Source organism: Hyla sarda, chromosome 4, assembly GCF_029499605.1.
Source record: "Hyla sarda isolate aHylSar1 chromosome 4, aHylSar1.hap1, whole genome shotgun sequence".
NCBI lineage: Eukaryota > Metazoa > Chordata > Amphibia > Anura > Hylidae > Hyla > Hyla sarda.
The window spans coordinates 112,069,369-112,091,066 of record NC_079192.1 but is presented as its reverse complement, the minus strand read 5'-3'; the positions used below and the strand labels follow the sequence as shown (position 1 = coordinate 112,091,066).

The 21,698-nt window shown below is 41.0% G+C and overlaps 1 protein-coding gene across 2 annotated transcripts in view; it reads left to right on the top strand.

Annotated features, from left to right (window-relative positions):
• SLCO3A1 (solute carrier organic anion transporter family member 3A1) overlaps positions 1-21,698 on the top strand; it is a 384,823-nt gene that overhangs the window by 251,249 nt on the left and 111,876 nt on the right. Inside the window, exons 3-4 of one of the 2 annotated variants that reach the window (XM_056571877.1) lie at positions 150-248; positions 2,203-2,466. In XM_056571877.1, coding sequence (XP_056427852.1) covers positions 150-248; positions 2,203-2,466 — 363 coding nt within the window. Of the gene's footprint in view, positions 1-149; positions 261-2,202; positions 2,467-21,698 lie in introns of both variants that reach the window. The other variant, XM_056571876.1, reaches the window with a different exon arrangement.

Below are 21,698 nucleotides of genomic sequence, written 5' to 3'. Positions count from 1 at the left end.
TGGAATCTCTGCTCGTGGAATTCTGTGAGCAGAGATTCTGTTCATTATCCGTAGTGTGCACATACCCTTAGAGAAAACCATCCCAGCCTGTGTGCAGACTGAGTTTGTTCTTTGCTAGAAAAACTTAAATATTTCCTTTTGTATTGCAGGTATCCTGTTCTCCATGCTGGTATTCGGACCAGCCTGTGGGTTTATTCTGGGATCCTTCTGTACCAAGATTTATGTTGACGCTTTACTTGCTGATACCAGTAAGTGCATTGGTATGACAATTATTATCAGCGTTTGTAGTAGAAAACCATAGACATGTAAATTTATTATTATTACACTAAAGTGCAACTGCATCATCTGTAATTCTGTCCTGAAAGAAACACCCTTCTGTACCATGCTCTTTAAAGGAGTACTCCGGTGTGAAAAAATAAATGTAATGAATCAACTGGTGCCAGAAAGTTAAACAAATTTGTAAATTACTTCTATTTAAAAATCTGAACTGTCCAGAGCAGGATAGGTTTGCTATAGGAATTTTCTCCTGCTCTGGACAGTACCTGACATGGACAGAGGTGTCAGCAGAGAGCACTGTGGTCAGACAGAAGAGAACAACTGTGGCACAAATCTTGCTGGGAGTTCTGTAGGAATCCATGATGGTAGTTCCCTTCTGCTAGGGGTCAGCACAGGAAACCCAAGCAGGAAGCAAGAAAGAGAGAGCAGAGGCTCCAACCAGGGCTTTTATGGGGGAGGCTCTGGGGGGATCCCATTGGTCATGATTAAGTCACCTGGTCACTGATACCTCCTGGGTAACAACCATATGACAACTCGCATGGTAAAGACAGGGCAGCAAGGGTACAGGGTAACACCTCCCGTACTGGGCTACCACAGCAACCCATAGAAATGGTAATTTACATTTGAATATGCTAAAAGCACAAATTTTATAGAACAATACATGATATAAGTGTGAACTACTTGATGGGTTGAGTATAAGATACCATACAATTTGTGTCTACGGGCTCCTGAGATGAATCTGTTACTGCCCGTGGAGTGTCAGACCCATACTGAGTTTAGTAGCTCTGACCATTCTATAGTAGGGTGGGGAGAAGCCTTTGAGGATTGCCCCAATAAGTTGGGTTCAGACAGCATGAAAGTGATAGCAGATTCCCTTTAACATAGTTTATATACTGCTGTAAAATATGTAGCCAACCTATTTAAAGGGGTACTCCAGAGGGAAGAAAAAAAATTATCCACTGGTGAATTATCCACTGGTGCCAGAAAGTTAAACTGATTTGTAAATTACTTTAATTAAAAAATCTGAATCCTTCCACTACTCGTCAGCTGCAGTATGCTCCACAGGAAGTTCTTTTCTTTTTTAATTTATTTTCTGTCTGACCACAGGGCTCTCTGCTGACACATCTGTCCATGTCAGGAACTGTCCAGAGTAGAAGCAAATCCCCATAGCAAACCTATCCTGCTCCAGACAGTTCCTGACATGGACAGAGGTGTCAGCAGAGAGCACAGTGGTCAGACAGAAAATAAATTCAAGAGGAAAATGACTTCCTGTGGAGCATACAGAAGCTGATAAGTACTGGAAGGATTAAGATTTTTAAATATAAGTCATTTACAAATCTAAAACAACCAAGGAAAACGTAGGTTCACTCACCGCAAAGCAGAGACTATCGGGTCTTGAAGTCCGGTAACAGGGTGCCGGGTCACGGCATAGGTGCTGTTGAAGTGTGGCGCTCGGAGTGCACCTACGTTTACATCTGTGTAAGTGCACCCCACAAAGACTTTGTTTGGAGGTCACCGAGGACCTTGCTGCACGCAGCGTTAGGTGATATAGCCCCTTGAGTGCTCTCCCAATTTCCTTGCTTTGTTGTTTATTACTCATTTACAAATCTGTTTAACTTTCTGGCACCGGTTGATTTAAAAGAAATTTTTTTTTTCACCAGAGTACCCCTTTAATGTGGAGTAGCTCAATTGCTTTATAGATGTGTCCTTGTCCAAGGTACTGAAACTTGCATGCAGGTTCCATAGTGGCAGTTAATCACTAAATAATTTTCAACATGAAGGAAAGAAAAAAACAAAAAAAACAAACAAACATATAAATATATATATATATATATATATATATATATATATATATATATATTATAATTTGCTGTGATGCATGTAAAATTACAGCTGGTGGTTTATTCAGTTTGTGTTGTGTTTTAGGCAAGCTAGAGATAACACCTGAAGATCCAAGGTGGATTGGCGCATGGTGGGCCGGTTTTCTGCTCTGCGGTGCCTTACTCTTCTTCTCTTCTCTTCTGATGTTTGGATTTCCTCAGTCTCTCTCTACCTGCAAGGATAGTTCTGAGGAGAGTGAGCAAACTATGCTTCCTGACCGAGAATACGAGAGGCCAAAACCAAGCAATGGTGTCCTGAGGCATTCCTCTGAGTCAGGAGAAGGGATGTCGTGCTTTCAGCAGCTTAAAGGTAACCATGTCTAATCTTCTAATATAAACGTTCATATTATCCAGTGCAACACATGCCTCACTAAATCTCAATACAATACAATTCTCAGCAATTTACAAGTGAGTGGCAATTTCTTTGGATGTGTTCCTAAATAGTATATAAAAATATATTGATATATTATCATCCTGCAGCTGCAGTCTGTGTCACCCCAATTCTTTCTACTCTAATTCCATGGCACACTTTTCAAAACGTAAAAGGTTTTCGGGTCAAGATGTGAAAAAAATTCTATAAAAAAAATTGGGTGAAAAAATATATGATGTGTATGAAATTTATTATGTTTCAGACGCATGTTAACCTTTTAAAGGGGTACTCCGCTGCCCTACTTTCGGAGCTCCGCTCCCCAGGCCGTCGCACCCCCTTCCCATGGACTTTCGTTAAGGGGCGGGCGTGACGTCACGAGGGGGCGGGCGTGACGTCACGAGAGGGGCGGCCCTGAACACGGAAGCCCACACACAGCCGTTCGGGACAATAAACTTCCGGACGCTGGGGAGCGAAGCTCCGGAAGCAGGGCAGAGGAGTACCCCTTTAAGGACACAGCCCATGTTGGCCTTTTTTCCTCCTCACTTTTTTAGAGACGTAACTCTTTTGCTTTTTCATACCCAGAATCATATGAGGGCCTTTTTACGTGAACAATTGTATTTTGTAATTAATTTTACCATAAAATGTAGGGCACAACCAAAAAATATTATTTGTGGCTGGAAAATGAAAAGAAAAGCAACTTTGGGGGGGGGGGGGGGGGTTACGTTTACGCAGTGTACTGTACAGTAAAATTTACATGTTTTCTAAATTCTTTTGGTCAATACAATAAAATTATACTTATGGTTGCATGCTTTTCTATTATTGTACAACTTTTAAAATAAGTCAAACAATTTTTTTAACCAAAGATGTATGAGTTCTTATCTCTTATCGATACTACAATTGCATATATGTGACTGTTTGATCACTTTTTATAAAAAAATTTCTGGCATGTAATGTGACCAAAAATCGGCAATTTTTGTAGTTTACGCAGTTTCTTGGACGGAATCATTAACATTATATTTTAATTGTTCAGAAGTTTCTGCACGCAGCAATACTAAATATGTTTTTTTTTGTTTATTTACTGTATTTATTTTTTTACTTGTAAAATGGGAAAGGAGGTGATTATGTTTTTTTGGAGGAGAGGCTTATTCACAAAAAGAAAGTTTTATTTATAACTTTTTTTCCCATAATTTTTAATTTCCCAAAGGTGACTATTAATATCAATGTATTGATTGTTATTACTGTCCAGCGCTAGGCATAAGCATAACACTGATCAGTGATATCGGTGAACTACTTCTATGGTCTGACATTTTTTGTAACTTTTTACCATGGGTATAATTTTTATTTTTTTAGCCTTAAAAGAGGTGTGGTTTAAATGCTGTGGGTTTTTAGACACATGTGTTATATCCAAAGTTTCTGCGCAACTCCACTTCACTCAATATGTGGCAGAAAAACTACATAACAAAAAATTGCATTAAAATCTGTGCAAACTTCTTTTATATTGCACATCAATATTATAGGCATATATTATGATAAAGGTCCAGTGTGAACCAAAACGTTACAACATTCTTTATATGTAAATAGGATTGCTAATAAATCTGCACCTATTCAACTTCAAGTAGTGTGCCAAGTCTTCTCTATATGACAATATTATAAATATTTTGCACAATTGAAACTAGCAAAGAAGGGAAGAAAAGAAAGTTCATGCTCAAAAAAAGGGGAGGGGGTGTCACAAAAGATAAATTCAACCCTATGTGCCCAGTTTAATAAATTGAGAATAATTGGCAACATTTCTCAACAAATTCATACATCATACAAAAATGTAGATTAATGGTAATACATAGTTCATTGGAGGTGTAAACTGTATAGACACGGGATTTGCTTGTAGTCTGTGACAATGGACACACATAAGTCTGCATTGGAATATGCAAATAGTAGGATATATTTAGTCAGCACTATAGCACTATTTGCAAAGTCGCTTTATTTATATTTAAAATTACTTGAAGCAAAAAAAAAATAGAGAAAAATGGTGAAAAAATTGGATATACCCTGTGAGCAATTCTCAGAAGTATGCAAATATCCAATTTTCCATTATCTGGGTCATAATAGATGATACTCACATTCACTGTGCTGATTGTTGTTAATATTCATCATCTCTATAATCACGTCCGGAACAACTGTGGCCAGCACAACGTCTATAAATGGAGGTGATGTAGGGTCGAGGACAGCAATATCTTGTTTCTAAAACATTATAGTATTGTTGAAATCAGGACATCTCTTCGAAAGATTAAAGTCATGCCCCAGAGAAATCACAATGGATCATGGAACAGCAGATGAAATCCAGTCTGAGTTGTCTAAAAAAGTTAATTTCAGTATGCAGCTTGTTGTACCTTTGTTTCCTAGAGAAAAATGGGTGCCTATATAATATTGTGAACTTTTCATACAAGTTAATGTGATGATAAGTTGCCAAGTAAGTTAAAATATCCAAATATATGTAAATAAAATAAAAAATACCTACACAAATGTAATGTAAAAATTAATGTTTGTTGATATTTAGTAAACATCTTGCAATGGAACGATTGTTCCATAACCCTTCTCTAAGAAAAACACTTCTCACCATCAGCAGTCAGCAAATATTGGTGAGGAAGTTTAATCTTGCCACACATTTCCCCTGAAAGTAGCGTCATAAATGTAAAGTCATAATTGGGCCATAGTTAAAGGGGTACTCCGGTGCTTACACATCTTATCCCCTATCCAAAGGATAGGGGATAAGATGCCTGATCGCGGGAGTCCCGCAGCTGGGGACGCCCGCGATCATGCACGCGGCACCCCGTTAGTAATCAGTCCCCGGAGCGAACACTGATTAAGGTTAGTAATCACGCCCCCTCCCGTAGGCTTGCATTGAGGGGCGGAGCGTGATGTCACACGGGGGCGGGGGCGTGACGTCACACGCCGCCGGCCCTGCGGTCGACCTTAATCAGACCCGGAGCGAACACGCTCCAGGGACTGATTACAAACGGGGTGCCGTTTGCATGATCCCGGGCGTCCCCAGCTGCGGGATTCCCGTGATCAGGCATCTTATCCCCTATCCTTTGGATAGGGGATAAGATGTGTAAGCACCGGAGTACCCCTTTAAGGAAATGGAATCCACAGAAACATAGGGAGCGCATACCATATAAAGTCCTTGCAGATATTGTTCTTGGTTGAACCCAGTGTTACAGGGATAACCACAGAACTAACAGGGCTAACCACAGAACTCCCATCCTGCCCATGTTACCATTACTCAACAGCTTCTTACTTTTGCTTATAATGGAGGGCCCTTCACTATAACATCTTTATGTCTTAACCCATTTGGACGGACAACAATTTTAAGACAATGGATTCTGTGCTTAGCAGGGTTCAAGTCTTGAGTAAAAAAAAAGTGTGGGAACTCATCCAAGATTTCCACTCAAGCAGGGACGTGCACACATAGGGATCAAAGGGGGCTTCAGCCCCTGCCCTTTTTATCGCCCTTGCGTCTTTAATGCCCTTTTTTTATTTTTGCAAAACTGGTAGACAAAGTGAGTCTGCTCACTCTATAGAGGTGCTTCCTCTCTGCAGGGGTCACTTGTATAGCGCTGGCACTGGCAGGGAGATGCTCGGCTCCTTTAACAAGACAAATTCCCCCCCCCCTCCTGTTCTGTTGCTGAACGATCTCGCACAGTGTAACTTCCTGTCGGCTGAGTCTGCAGGGACCAGGAAGCACAGAGTCCTGCCGAACATCCAGTTACTGAAGTATTCCCTGCACCCAGCCAGCTTCCTATAAAAGTGAGTGTATTCATATATAGTGTGCAGATGTATTGTGTGAACATGTCGGTGAAGCCCTTGTGTATAGTGTGTATGTACTGCATGTATATACACATGTATGATATATGTGTGAGTATGTGTATGTAAGTGTGTATATGTATAGTATTTTATGTATGTTATATGCAGTGCTTTATCTGTCACTATGCCAACAAGGCCCAGGATTGATGCAGCACTTATTGCAATGGTGGTCACAAATCACATGGCGCCTCTGAAGTACACTAATGTTTGTGTATATAAGTTTTTATATTTGTCTGGAATCAGTGTTTTCCAACCAGGGTGCGGCCAGCTGTATTGGCTGTCTGGCCATGCTGGGAGTTGTAGTTTTGTAACAGCTAGAGTCACCCTGGTAGTGAAACACTGATTTATGCATTGCATGTGTATGCAATGTCTCACAACCAGAGTGCCTCCAGCTGTTGCAACTGCTGAAAGCACTCTGCACACACACACACACATTTATATTCAGGGATGTGGGACTCCTATCACCTGACACCAGGGACATACTACTGGTGGTTGTAGTAGAGCTATGTTCCTTTACATACTGGTGGTTGTAGTTGAGCTATGTTTGGGAGGAGGCGGGAAGGGTATGATTTTGAGGAGATCAAGCATATAACGGCCTATAACCAAACCAGTGTTTCCCAACCAGGGTGTCTCCAGTTGTTGCAAAACTACAACTCCCAGCATGCCCAGACAAGTTTTGCAACAGCTGAAGGCACCCTGGTTGGGGAACTCTGATTCAAACATTCCCAGAAGAAAATAAAAGAAGAATAGAACTACAGAAGTAATTTTTTTCATGTTCGTGTTTTCCTCCTCACATTCTAAAAATCATAACGTTTTCCATTTTCCACCTATATACCCATATAAGGGCTTGTTTTTTGCATCAGAAATTGTACTTTGTAATGACTTCAATCATTTCACCACAAACTCTATGGCAAAACCAGTAAAAATATTTGTGGGGCAAAAGTAAAAACAAAACAGCAATTTTGTAACTTTTGGGGGCTTCTGATTCTACACAGTGCACTTTTCGATAAAAATGACACTATCTTTATTCTTTAGGTCCATACGGTTACAAGGATACCTTTATGTAGGTTTTATGTAGGTTTTATTTTATTTTTCTACTTTAAGAAAATTATATCTACATGCACCAAAATTTGTGTTTGAAATTGTCATCTTCTGACTCCTATAAGTTTTTAATTTTTCGGCATATAGGGCGGTATGAGGGCTAATTATTTGCGCCGTGATCTGAAGTTTTTATCTGTATCATTTTTGTTTTGACCGCTTTTTATAAAAAAAAATGATATTATAAAAAATATGCTATTTTTTATAGTGCCTTTTTTAATTTGAGCCCCTGCCCTCCAAAATGTCTGTGCACGTCCCTGCACTCAAGGGCTGGTCCTGCTAATTGGAACAGTGTTCATGCTGTGGAAAAAAGTGCAGGAACTCAGTTCTCACGCGTTCCTGCAGGACTTGAGCCCTGGTGCTTAGTATTCATACTTAAAAGTGGCCAACCAACTTTGCAATAGCCAGAGCACCAAACTCTATAGGGAATGTGTGTATGTCACATATTATAATTATCCCTAGGCCTCCAGTAACAAAGAAATATAATATATCCTAATATAACACACAAATTTACAATAAAGTTTACACGGATTATAATGGTAGCATAAAATAACATCTTTTACTAATACACGAAAACAATAAAAGCATTACAATACTTAAAAAGGACGAACACAACTCATGATTAGTACTCACATGGAAATCCCAGACAGTATACTGGCACTGTCAGATACAAAAACTTTTTATGTGTTGTACATATTAGCAAAACATTAATATTTCTAATATACTTCATAACAACATTGTATTTCCTTTTAGAATTCATGGCTTATAAAATCATGGTTTTGTCCAAGCTGAAGCACAGGCGTGGACAAAGTCCACTAAGTGAGGATGTGCTAGCACTCATCTGTCTGATAGGACAGGAGAGAGCACATAGGAGTGCTATCAGACAGAAGAGAGCACAGAGGAGTGCTATCAGACAGGAGAGAGCACAGAGGAGTGCTATCAGACAAGAGAAAGCACAGAGGAGTACTATCAGACAGGAGAGAGCACAGAGGAGTACTATCAGACAGGAGAGAGCACATAGGAGTGCTATCAGACAGGAGAGAGCACAGAGGAGTCATAGCATACAGGAGAGAGCACAGAGGAGTACTATAAGACAGGAGAGACCACAGATGAGTCCTATCAGACAGGAGCACAAATGAGTACTATCAGGCAGAAGAGAGCACAGAGGAGTACTATCAGACAGGAGAGAGCACAGAGGAGTACTATCAGATAGGAGAGAGCACAGAGGAGTGTTATCAGACAGGAGAGAGCACAGAGGAGTACTATCAGACAGGAGAGAGCACAGAGGAGTACTATCAGACAGGAGAGAGCACAGAGGAGTGTTATCAGACAGGAGAGAGCACAGAGGAGTGCTATCAGAAAGGAGCGAGCACAGAGGAGTGATATCAGACAGGAGAGAGCACAGAGGAGTCCTATCATACAGGAGAGAGTACAAATGAGTCCTATCAGACAGCAGATAGTACAGAGGAGTACTATTAGACAGAAGAGAGCACAGAGGAGTGCTATCAGACAAGAGAGAGCGCAGAGGAGTGCTATCAGACAGGAGAGAGCGCAGAGGAGTCCTATCAGACAGGAGATAGCACAGAGGTGCTAGCCCGCCCTCACTTACTGTACTTTGTTCATGCCTGTGCTTCAGCTTGGACAAAATCATGATTTTATAAGCCATGAATTCTATAAAAAAAGAAATAAAATGTTCTTATGGAGTATATTAGAAAGGTTAATGTCCTGCCAAGATGTACAACATATAAAACATTTTTGAATCTTACAGTACCCATTTAAAGCAATGGTTTATACAGGCTACATGAACAAACCCCATGCAAGTATTGAAAATATGGGAACTCCGATAGCACTATACTACAGCATATAGGCTAAAACAATCAAAAGCCCAAAGTGAAAACAAGAATGAGCTATGGAATGCTGTACATACCCCTAACATCACAGTCTGCCAGGGAGCCACTGGAGCACCAGCCCCCTACATACTGATGGTCCCATGGCTTTCTGTTAGATTGTGACTTTGGTGGAATACACTGCACTCCATGGCTTAAACTTTTTTGCACTTTGCACTTTTGATTGTCTTAGCTTATAAAATGTAGTATTGTGTTATTGCACTTTCTATATTTTCAATACTTGCATAGTTGTTGTGTTCATTCTTTTGACTTGCCTGTATACCATCTCTAAAACTATGATTTTTCTGAAATGTCTCTGTCGTAATAGGGAAGCATGTCTCTGGGCAGCAGGAAACAGACAGGTTCCCTTTAAACTGTATTCTTTTATATAGCATAAATATGATTCCATAAAAAAACAGTAATAAAAATGTGCCAGAATTTGTTATCAGACATGAACTAGTAAATTTGCTCATTTTCATATGCTGCTTTCAATATTTGAAACATGATGAAACATGATTCTCCACTTACCAATTCTTTTAAATTAATAACAACTGCCGGCACCTGGGACTATATACTATTCAGTTACAAGTGCATGTGTCTTTGTTGAGAGCTTCTAATTTATACTTGTTGTGAAGACCTTTGCTTTTACTTTTTGCTGATTTTAGTCTTGTTTTTCATTTCATGGATTCCATGTATTTTAACCTTAGAACAGATGCTGCTGTAATAATTATACCCTACATATGGCGAGAGCTGTAACAACAAATAGAATTCCCAGATTATTAATCAAATAATTCACTAATTACTGTTTTACTAAAACTAAAAAGAGAAACAGAGGGAAATATTATGAATATAATGTCAAGCGCTTGGGCTGTCAATTTTGTCCTTAAAGGAGATATGCAGCATAAAACTTTTATGTTCCTCTGTGCTTGGGCTGGAAAAACAAATAAAACAAATGTTAACTCACGTGACCTGACCGCAGTGTGAAGTTTTGAGCATAAGAAGCACGGAGCCAAACAGCAGCGAAGGAACTGGACACCGATACCAGAGCAATGGGGGAACGTAGGAAGCTGAGTTAAAGAGTACCTGTCACTAAATTAACTTTTCTAAACTAACTCAGGCTATGTTCCCTAACTACTCCTAACACCTCCCTGACCCTTTTTTGAAGAGCTTTAAAAAGCTGTGTATCTCACCTTTCTTCCTGCTCACATAGTGTGAGCTGCCGGGACGAGGGTGTGGGTGTGCCCCAGCAGGTACTACATCACTGAAGCCTGCTGGGGGGACTGCTTCCATCCTCACTTTGCAGAAGAGAGCAGGGGGGGGTGAGCCCACATTTGCAGAGCCCTGCTTGTCCTCACTGCTCAGAGCACCGCTTGTCCTCACTGCTCAGATCCCTGCTTGTCCTCACAGCACAGAGCGCCGCTTGTCTTCACAGCACAGGGCACAGCTTGTCCTCATAGCACAGAGCCCCGCTTGTCTTCAAAGAACAGAGCCCTGTTTGTCCGCATAGCACAGAGCACCGATGGTCCTCAGTGCACAGAGCCCTGCTTGTCGTCAGTGTACAGAGCCCTGCTTGTCCTCAGTGCACAGAGCCCCGCTTGTCCTCCATGTACAGAGCGCCGCTTGTCCTCAGTATACAGAGCCAGGCTTGTCTTCAATGTACAGAGCCCTGCTTGTCCTCAGTGTACAGAGCCCTGCTTGTCCTCAGTGCACAGAGCCCTGCTTGTCCTCAGTGCCCAGAGCCCTGCTTGTCCTTCGTGCACAGAGCCCTGCTTGTCCTTAGTGCACAGAGCCCTGCTTGTCTTCAGTGTACAGAGCCCTGCTTGTCCTCAGTGTACAGGGCCCTGCTTGTCCATACTGCACAGAGCACCACTTGTCCTCAGTGTACAGAGTGCCGCTTGTCCTCAGTGCACAGAGCACCACTTGTCCTCAGTGTACAGAGCCCTGCTTATCCTCAGTGCACAGAGCCCTGTTTGTCCTCAGTGTACAGAGCCTTGCTTGTCCTCAGTGCACAGAGCCCCACTTGTCCTCCGTGTATGGAGCGCCACTTGTCCTCAGTGCACAGAGCCCTGCTTGTCCTCAGTGTACAGAGCCCTGCTTGTCCTCAGTGTACAGAGCCCCGCTTGTCCTCACTGCTCAGATCTCTGCTTGTCCTCACAGCACAGAGCGCCGCTTGTCTTCACAGCACAGGGCACCGCTTGTCCTCACAGCACAGAGCCCCGCTTGTCTTCAAAGCACAGAGCCCTGTTTGTCCGCATAGTACAGAGCACCAAATGTCCTCAGTGCACAGAGCCCTGCTTGTCCTCAGTGTACAGAGCCCTGCTTGTCCTCAGTGCACAGAGCCCCGCTTGTCCTCCGTGTACAGAGCGCCGCTTGTCCTCAGTACACAGAGCCCGGCTTGTGCTCAATGTACAGAGCCCTGCTTGTCCTCAGTGCACAGAGCCCTGCTTGTCCTCAGTGCCCAGAGCTCTGCTTTTCCTTCATGCACAGAGCCCTGCTTGTCCTTAGTGCACAGAGCCCTGCATGTCCTCAGTGTACATGGCCCTGCTTGTCCATACTGCACAGAGCACCACTTGTCCTCAGTGTACAGAGTGCCGCTTGTCCTCAATACACAGAGCCCTGCTTGTCCTGAGTGTACAGAGCCTTGCTTATCCTCAGTGCACAGAGCCCTGTTTGTCCTCAGTGTACAGAGCCTTGCTTGTTCTCAGTGCACAGAGCCCCACTTGTCCTCCATGTATGGAGCGCCACTTGTCCTCTACTTGTCCTCAGTGTACAGAGCCCTGCTTGTCCTCCGTGTACAGAGCGCCGCTTGTCCACACTACACAGAGCGCCACTTGTCCTCAGTGTACAGATCGCCGCTTGTCCTCACTGCACAGGTTGCCAATTTTCCTCAGTGGACAGAGTGCCACTTGTCCTCACAGCACAGATCGCCGCTTATCCTTAGTGTGCAGAGCGCCACTTGTACTCACAGCACAGATCGCTGCTTGTCCTCAGTGTACAGAGAACCACTTGTCCTCAGTGTACAGAGCCCTGCTTGTCCACACTACACAGAGCGCCACTTGTCCTCAGTGTACAGATCGCCGCTTGTCCTCACTGCACAGGTCGCCGATTTTCCTCAGTGGACAGAGTGCCACTTGTCCTCACAGCACAGATCGCCGCTTAACCTTAGTGTGCAGAGCGCCACTTGTACTCACAGCACAGATCGCTGCTTGTCCTCAGTGTACAGAGAACCACTTGTCCTCACAGCACAGATCGCTGCTTGCCCTTACAGCACAGATCGCCGCTTGTCCTCAGAGCACAGATTGGCGCTTGTCCTCACAGCACAGAGTCCTGCTTGTCCTCACTGCACAGAGCCCTGTAGGGTATGCGAGTGAGCACAGCGTTCCCGCCTGTCTGACTGACAGTCAGGGAGCTGCGTTGAGGTGATCACGTGCTCAGCTAGTGGTCTGCAATTTCGGACTCACTGCCAGGCCGGCATGAGTCCGAAATCAATGGAAAAGCTTGCGGACAGGGACTCCTAGGGAGACCCCTAGTGGCCACATTTTTTAAATGTAAAAACCATACAAGGAAGCATTTTTTTTAAATAAAATCCTATTGGAAAGTTGTTTAATATGGAATGATCTATAACATATAAAACATTTTTTTTTATGACAGGTACTCTTTAACCCAGGGTTTTTTCCTTTTAAGCATTTTCATTTTTTCCTCCTTACCTTTAAAAAATCATAACTCTTTCAATTTTGCACCTAAAAATCCATATGATGTCTTATTTTTTGCACCACAAATTCTACTTTTTAATGACTTCAGTCATTTCACCCAAAAATCTATGGTGAAACGGAAAAAAAATAATTGTGAGACAAAATTGAAAAAAAAGAAGCCATTTTTAACTTTTGGGGGCTTCTGTTTCTACACAGTACATTTTTCGGTAAAAATGACACCTTCTCTCTATTCTGTAGGTCCTTACGATTAAAATGATGCCCTACTTATGTAGGTTTGATTTTGTCGTACTTCTGGAAAAAATTATAACTACATGCAGGAAAATGTATACGTTTAAAATTGTCAGCTTCTGACCCCTATAACTTTTTGATTTTTGCGGTATGAGGGCTAATTTTTTGCGCCCTAATCTGAAGTTTTTAGCGGTAACATTTTTGTTTTGATTGGACTTTTTGATCGCTTTTTATTCATTTTTTTATGATGTAAAAAGTGACCAAAAATACACTATTTTGGACTTTGGAATTTTTTTTGCGCATATGCCATTGACCGTGCGGTTTCATTAATTATATATTTTTATAATTCGGACATTTCCACACGCGGCAATACCACATATATTTATTTTTATTTACACTTTTTTTTTCAAATGGGAAAAGGGGGGTGATTCAAACTTTTATTAAGGAGTTAAATGATCTTTATTCACTTTTTTTTTCACTTTGTTTTTGCAATGTTATAGCTCCCATAGGGGGCTATAACACTGCACACACTGATCTTTTACATTGATCAGTGGTTTCTCATTAGAAACCACTGATCGATGATTTTGCAGCTTGACTGCTCATGCCTGGATCTCAGGCACTGATCAGTCAATCGGTGATCGGACAGCATGGAGGCAGGTAGGGACCCTCCGGCTGTCATGTAAGCTGTTCATTATGCCGTGATTTTGCCATGGATTTCCCGAACAGCTCCCTGAGCTAACCGGCATGGTTTTACTCTCACTTAAGTCGTGGCGTTCAACTTTGAACACTGCGTTTAAAGGGTTAATAGCGCGCGACACCGTGATCAGTGCTGTGCGCTATTAGCCACGGGTCCCGGCCGTTGTTAGACCCGATCCGCCATGGCCCCGCGTTCTAGAACTGGAGCGGACTCATGACGTACCGGTACGTCATGGGTCCTTAAGAGGTTAAAGTTTTTGCAAAAGTTGTTTTTGCAGCCCGGGCACAGGGGGACATAAAAGTTTTATGCTGCCTATCTCCTTTAACATGATGTCTAGGTTACAATTTATACCAAAACCAATGCTCTAAACAAATGAAGGCTGACAGCTTCACATTCACTGTGCGGCAGCGTTCCACGCTGAAGCAGACCCAGCAAACGGAACAAGGAAGATGTCCAGCAGCAAAGATGCGGTGCAAAACAGGAACTTCTTTATTGGATGATATCAGGATAAGTACAACCATAAAAACTCTGATGCGTTTCAGATCCCACTGGATCCTTAGTCATGGGATATAGAAAAACACACATTAAAACCAATATACCGTATATACACAAGACGTGAATATCGGCACAGGCAAAGGAGGTGGAAGAATAACTGCTTTATATGTATAACTGAAATGATAAAGACATGTATACTGTGCAATAATACATATGTAAGCAATAAACATTACATATGCAGATGATGGAGAGCTGTATCCATGCAAAAGACCGCAGAGCTTCTTATGGCATAGTACATCTGATAAATGTACAGTTTCAATATTCTACGTGTACTGTGAAGTCCTTGAACACGGATTGCGCCACTGATGCCCAAATGCAGGTGATGGACATTAATAAGTAAATGTGAGGGCATGTCTTAAATTCATACCTGCCGGCTGTCTTGTTCCCAGAACGAAAATCCAATAGGATTCTCATTTGAGTAGTTTATGTCTAAGATCTCCTTCTCTGGTATTCTGGTTAACCTTTTCTATTCCACTAATGTGTAATTTGAATGAATTTAAGACATGACCTCTTACTTACTCATGCTATACAATATATTATACTTACTATATAAAGCCGATATTCTTCCACCTTTGCCTATGCCGATATCCATGTATTATATGTGTCCGTAACACCAGATCTTAGATGTGTGATGTTACTTGCATGGGACTTTTTCAATTACCGTATGTATATTAGAAATGAGCGAATTTTTGAAAAACTCGATTCGGCCGATTCGGTCCGAATTTATTTTGCAGTGAATAGCTAGCATTAGGAGACTATATAGTGCCTGAAAGACACAGATTGGAGGTGGCAACCGCATGAGGAGACCATGTAGTGGCTGAATGACACAGCCTGGAGGTGGCAACAGCCTGATAAGATCATAGAGCCTTACAATTGAAAAGATTAAAGATATGTTTTTAAATTGCATGTGGCAATATAAACATCCTCCGGATACTTGATGAGTAGCTGATTTTCCCCCCAACAGTCCGCACTGACTGACTGCTACTGTTTGCAACTCCAGGGACCCCCATTCCACTACCTCCCGGGCAGGTAGCCTGCCACAAAGCAGGTGGTCTACCTCGGGCATGTTTGGCTTCAGACTTCCCACTGCTGCCACCATGCTGAATCCTAACCATGCCACCACCTCGATGGCTCAACTGCTGCCTCACGGCCAACCTGCCATCCTCTTCTCCTGATGATGATGAAGCCCCTTCTGCACCCAGTTCCCAAGTGCAATCGGCTTCATCATCATCGAGTTGTGTCTGCACGTCACTGATGTCCTCCTAGGTTCCTCAACAGTGTGTGCTTCAGGAGCCTGAATGCTCCCAACACCACCTCCCACGCCACTCTCCTCATCACTACTTGCCCACCTAGCGAAGGAAGAGGGGGATATCTCCTCCACTTCTTGGCTGGGCAGTAGCTGCTGACTGTCCTCTAGTAGATCATCCTGATTAAAAAGTGGAATGGAACCCACAGTATAGGATACTTCTATGGGGGAGGGAATGGCATAATACAGAGGCAATTGGAGGACAGGGACTTCTCCCGGGCCATGCCAACTGAGGGTTGTGTCTGAGGAACCCACCTACTGTTGACTGGGGTTGTCAGATGTCACTTGTGATGAAGTGGATGGCCGAGTTAACCGGTCAATGAGGGCAGATGGGTTGCTGGTTGAGACACAACCTCTAGCTTGATACCGAGAGCTCAGGCATCTCGCTCAGACTCCTGCTGCCACTCGGCCCTAGTCTGCTGCAACCTCTGCCTGCGCCTGATGTATTTAGGCCTCTGCCACTCCTCTGTGCATGTCCTGGCACATCTCTGCCTGACATACTTAGTGCCTATATGAGGGGAGGACAATATGCTCCACTATGCTTAAAACAGTATTTGTCTAGAACAGCAGCAGGTGTGTACTTTTGGCTGGCCTTTCACAGTAACTAGGCCCTTAAGACTTTAACAGGAACAAAATGGTACACTACGTATATGTATGTATGTGGTATGCACTTATGAGGGGAGTACAATATGCTCCACTACACTTAAAGCAGTATTTGTCTAGAACAGCAGCAGGTGTGTACTTTTGGCTGGCCTTTCACAGTATCTAGGCCCTTAAAACTTTAACAGGAACAAAATCGTACACAACCTATGTACGCACAGGTTACACTTAATAGAGGACAATACGCTCCGTATCGCAACCTGTATTAGGCACTAATAGCAGTTGATTATGGCTTTTAATGCTCTGCTCGCCCTGACTGGCTGTCTACTATTAGCTTTTCTGTTGTTGTACACAACAGTACTACAGCACACAGTCACTGTGTACTACACCCAAAATTGCACTTTCTCTGTCAATCTCTCTTCCTTCCCTATCAATGCTTCTAGGCTGGATTTGAGCTTGAGGTGCAACCCTGCTCTCAAGGTGCATTCAGCTTCCACATCCTGGACTGGGTTAAAGGGTGAAAACATTAGACTCCACACTTGATTGTGGTCCAAAGCCACACCAGCTGGGTAGAAAAGCAAGTCCATGCTTGTTGTCTTACTACACATATACTTCAGATGAAAATGTTAAATACCTGTAATTTATACAGATAAAAAAAGCACAGGTCCATGATTTCTAATTTGTTTAAACTTTTTCAAGTTTTGTATCAGTTGCCAATGTTGTTAGATGTTATAGTTTTCAATGCCTAATGCCAAATCCAGTGGGGAGCCAAGAGTGGACCCGCGTTCTGCAGTTGTTTGCTGTTGGAAAACTATGGCAGGCTGGCTGTGTAGCCTATCCCTACAGACAGCAGACAGTGGTGGACTAGTAATACTTGTAGTCAGGCCTTGTAATGCCGCTCAATGTGCCGTAGAGCCGTAACTCCTACACTCAGACCCTGACTATGCCTTACTTTCTTTTTGCAGAGACAACACTTTGCTTGGTCTTCTGGACCTGGTAATATAAAAAAGAATTACCAATAATGGCAGAATAAAGTAAAGAGATAGGTACACCACCACCCAACATCTGGTACATTTGACAGATGTCCTGGCCCTACCTTGGCTTTGCTCATTAACATCATACTCCTCCTTATTGTCCCTTCCACTCCTCTCAGTATGAACTTCTGATGTCTGATTATGGGCTTCTTGCTCTCCCTCAGCATATCCACTATGATGCCTTACAATATCCCTACCATGCCTAATATCACCAGTCCCGCTAGTGCTATGCTTGGCAACTGCTTCCACCTTCACCACCTCTGCAACAAACTCCAAAGGCTGACTGTCCTCCCAAAACTCCTCCTCATGGCTAATGCTATCATTCTGCACTTGGGGGAGCAAAGACAGAGATGATAAAACAGACCATCTAGGAAGGACATTTTTAATTCACAATGGCTGTATTATCCTCCGAAACAACACAACCCCTGGAAGACAGCAGGTACTTAGATCCCATTCGTATGTTTGGCTCAAATTAAAACTGGTTTTATAACATAAACATTACTATTACAACCATCCATAAGCTGGAAAATCATTTAACCTTGTTCTTGATCTATCTATCTATTATTTATCTAATAAATAATTTTATTAAACAACTATAATTTAAATAAATAAATATAAAATCAATAATTATGTTTTATACATTAAAATTTTGTTACAAACAGAAAGAAGTTCACAAATTTGCAGAGCGAGCCAGAGGCAAATTTACTTATTATATCCCCTGTTTTTACAAACTATGGAGCATTAATTGCAAATAAACCAGAGAACAGGGAAATCACTGTCCAGACCCCTCTGTCAAATATATAAAAATAATAAAAATTTTGACACACTAAGTATTAAAAAAAAAGAATTCATTTATCGTACTGTAATGCTGGCAGTTACTTGGATTGGAAGATATGAGTGGGGGTATTTTGTAAAGAATGCTGGCTGTTAACATTGTTTTTCTAGCTTATTATTATTATTATTGGTGACAACTAATCTAATCTTTTCTATAATATTTATGTTTAAAATATTGGGAAAGAGAGCAACAAAAGAAACCGACCCACTATTTTCACCATTAGTAAAAAATGTGCTTATAAGGGGTTTTTCAGTAAACAAGCAGTAGTTCATTTCTTAAGCAATTACTGGTACTGCCCTCTGCAAACAACATTTTCAATATTGTTTTGAATTTGGCAGCATTTTACCACCGCCTGCTCGAAGACAAACATTTTGGCTGAAGATTCTAGTGTCCTTGATGTTTTATTTATATACTCATTTCTTATTGTGTTGAAGGCAGCTAGAGTACACTGCAAGATTGAAGGATTATTGTCTGTGCAGTCCACTTCTCACTGTGTCTCTGTGCTCTGTATGTGCAGGAAAGAAGTGCATGTTTAACTCCCGCTGGGATTTAAACTTTCTAGTTTGAATGCACAAAGGACTGTGCAATTCAATGTAGTCACTAAAGGACAACATGAAAATAACAACAATACATAGCAATAATACATACAAAACAGATATTTGAATCTGTTTGGGCTTTGTACCTTCAACTGAAATCATTGTATCCAAAGAGAATACTTTTAAGAGCAATTTCTGAATTGCAAATTCATATACACATATGTCTGAATATAATATAAATGTATATATTTATACTGCGGGTGAAATAAGTATTGAACATGTCACCATTTTTCCTCACTAAATATATTTCCAAAGGTATTATTGATATGAAATGTTCACCCGATGTTGGTAACAACCCAAGTAATCCATACATATAAAAAAATTAAAATAATATATATATATATAAATATATATATATAATATATATATATATATATATATATATATATATATATATATATATACATATATATATATATATAGAGAGAGAGAGAGAGAGAGAGAGAGAGAGAGAGAGAGAGAGAGAGAGAGAGAGAGAGAGAGAGAGAGAAAGAGAGAGAGAAATTTATTAGTGGTAATATCCACCTATCAAGATGAGGTCTCCCAAAGCTAATGAAAAATGAAATAGGAAAAAAAGGGAACCTTTTAAAACTTCAATTTATTTTGTCCTTATTAAAATGTAGATATAGAAAAATATATACATTTATGCAATGACCGCCACCGGTGACGAGGATCACTCAGCTCCACTGTCCCAATTATGTTACTTCAAACAATGTCCATAGATAGTCCACACCTTATTTTGCAAAAATGTTACTTCAAACAATATCCATAGATGGTCCACACATTATTTTGCATGTATGGTAAAGGATGGAATATGTAGAATTTTCTTTTGGCTTGCACACAGTTCACACTTGTAATTGCACTCTTGGACAATGTCTCTATTCCTCTGTGTTTAACATAGTAATTACATCATACGTAGAGTGCCTGGATATATTGCAGTGTCCTACATATGAATTATGGTCCCCAAATAAATTGTTCTGTGACTGTTTCCAGTATTATTAGATATAAAATTAATAATTCTCATGGTTCCATATTAGCATGTATTTTAGTAAATCCTTGCCAATCCTTCCTGGCAATATAGATGATATTGGTAAGCAATTCAAATTTACTTCCTTCTAATGTAGGCACTGCAGCTTATAGGTCTTAATACAGACTGTGGTGCGTTTTTTTGGTTGCAGTCTCACGTTTTTGTGCTTACACAGCCTTCACCACTTTACGACATGTATTGTATACTTAGTTAGTTAGTGTGCAATTCCACAGCGATATCAGCATTCGTGTAGACTATTTATGCATTTTGATACCATGTGCATAATGGACCATATACTTTGTAGCCTTTTCATCTTATTGTGGCTATGTCACTTGCATCCACGTATCCATACATTCCTACGTCTTGTAGAATAATTCATATAGATCGGCACTGGTCATGGTACAGGAATGTAGTATCCTAACCAATGATCAGTGTTGCTACAGCACTACCCAAATATTCCAATCTGATTCTATTCGAACACAGCCTATTCACAAGTGTTGATAAGCAGCTGTGCTCAAATGTTACTATGGAATATGGGTTGTATAACTGTCACTTATAAATGCCTACTTGGCACGTACAAGCACATATCTATCCTATAGACTATTTAGTTCATATATGTCATACAATCACTCAAAATGACCATGCATTCTGTCTAAGAGCCTTGGCTTTGGCTGTACTCTGCCATACATGGGTGAACTCTGGTATATTAGGGCTATATTCACATTCAGATGCGTTTTTCTGAGCGTTAAATGTCATTTGTTAATCACTGACATACTGTGATATTAGACAGAAATATTGCCGGGATCATTAAAAGTGGACTACTGTTTATTACTATCACTAAATATGGACTGTATGATCAATTGTGGATTCCATATGTATAATAGTTCTGTCTAATATCACAGTATGTCAGTAAGTGTGAACTGTGTGCAAGCCAAAAGAAAATTCTACATATTCCATCCTTTATCATACATGCAAAATAATGTGTGGACCATCTATGGATATTGTCTGAAGTAACATTCTTGCAAAATAAGGTGTGGACTATCTATGGACATTGTTTGAAGTAACATAATTGGGACAGTGGAGCCGAGTGCTCCTCGTCACCGGTGGCGATCACTGCATAAATTTATATATTTTTCTATTTTTCTATATCTACTTTTTAATAAGGACGAAATAAATTGAAATTTTAAAAGGTTCCCTATTTTTTCCTATTTCATTATATATATATATATATATATATATATATATATATATATATATATATATATTAAAAACAAATAAGCTCAGAAATTACTTCAATACTTTACTGTACAAAGGCCTTTATTGGTAGTGACAGCTTCAAGACACCTCCTGTATGGATAAATGAAGTGGCATGCATTGCTCAGGAGGGATTGTGGCCTATTCTTCCACACAAACAGTCTTCAAATCTCAAAGGTTATGTGGGCCTTTTCTATGAATCATGATATTCAGTTCTTTATATAAATTTTCAAAATAATTTAAGTCAGGTGATTGGCTGGGTCATTCTAGCAGCTTTATTTTCTTTCTTTCAAACCATTTAAGAGTTTCCTTGGCTTTGTGTTTGGGATCATTGTCTTGCTGAAATGTCCACCCTCGTTTCCTCTTCATCATTCTGGTAGATGGCAGTAGATTTTTGTAAAGAATGTTTGTTTCTGTAAAGTTGCCCATTCATCCTTCCTTCAATGATGTGAAGTTACCCAGTACCATTTACTGAAAGACAG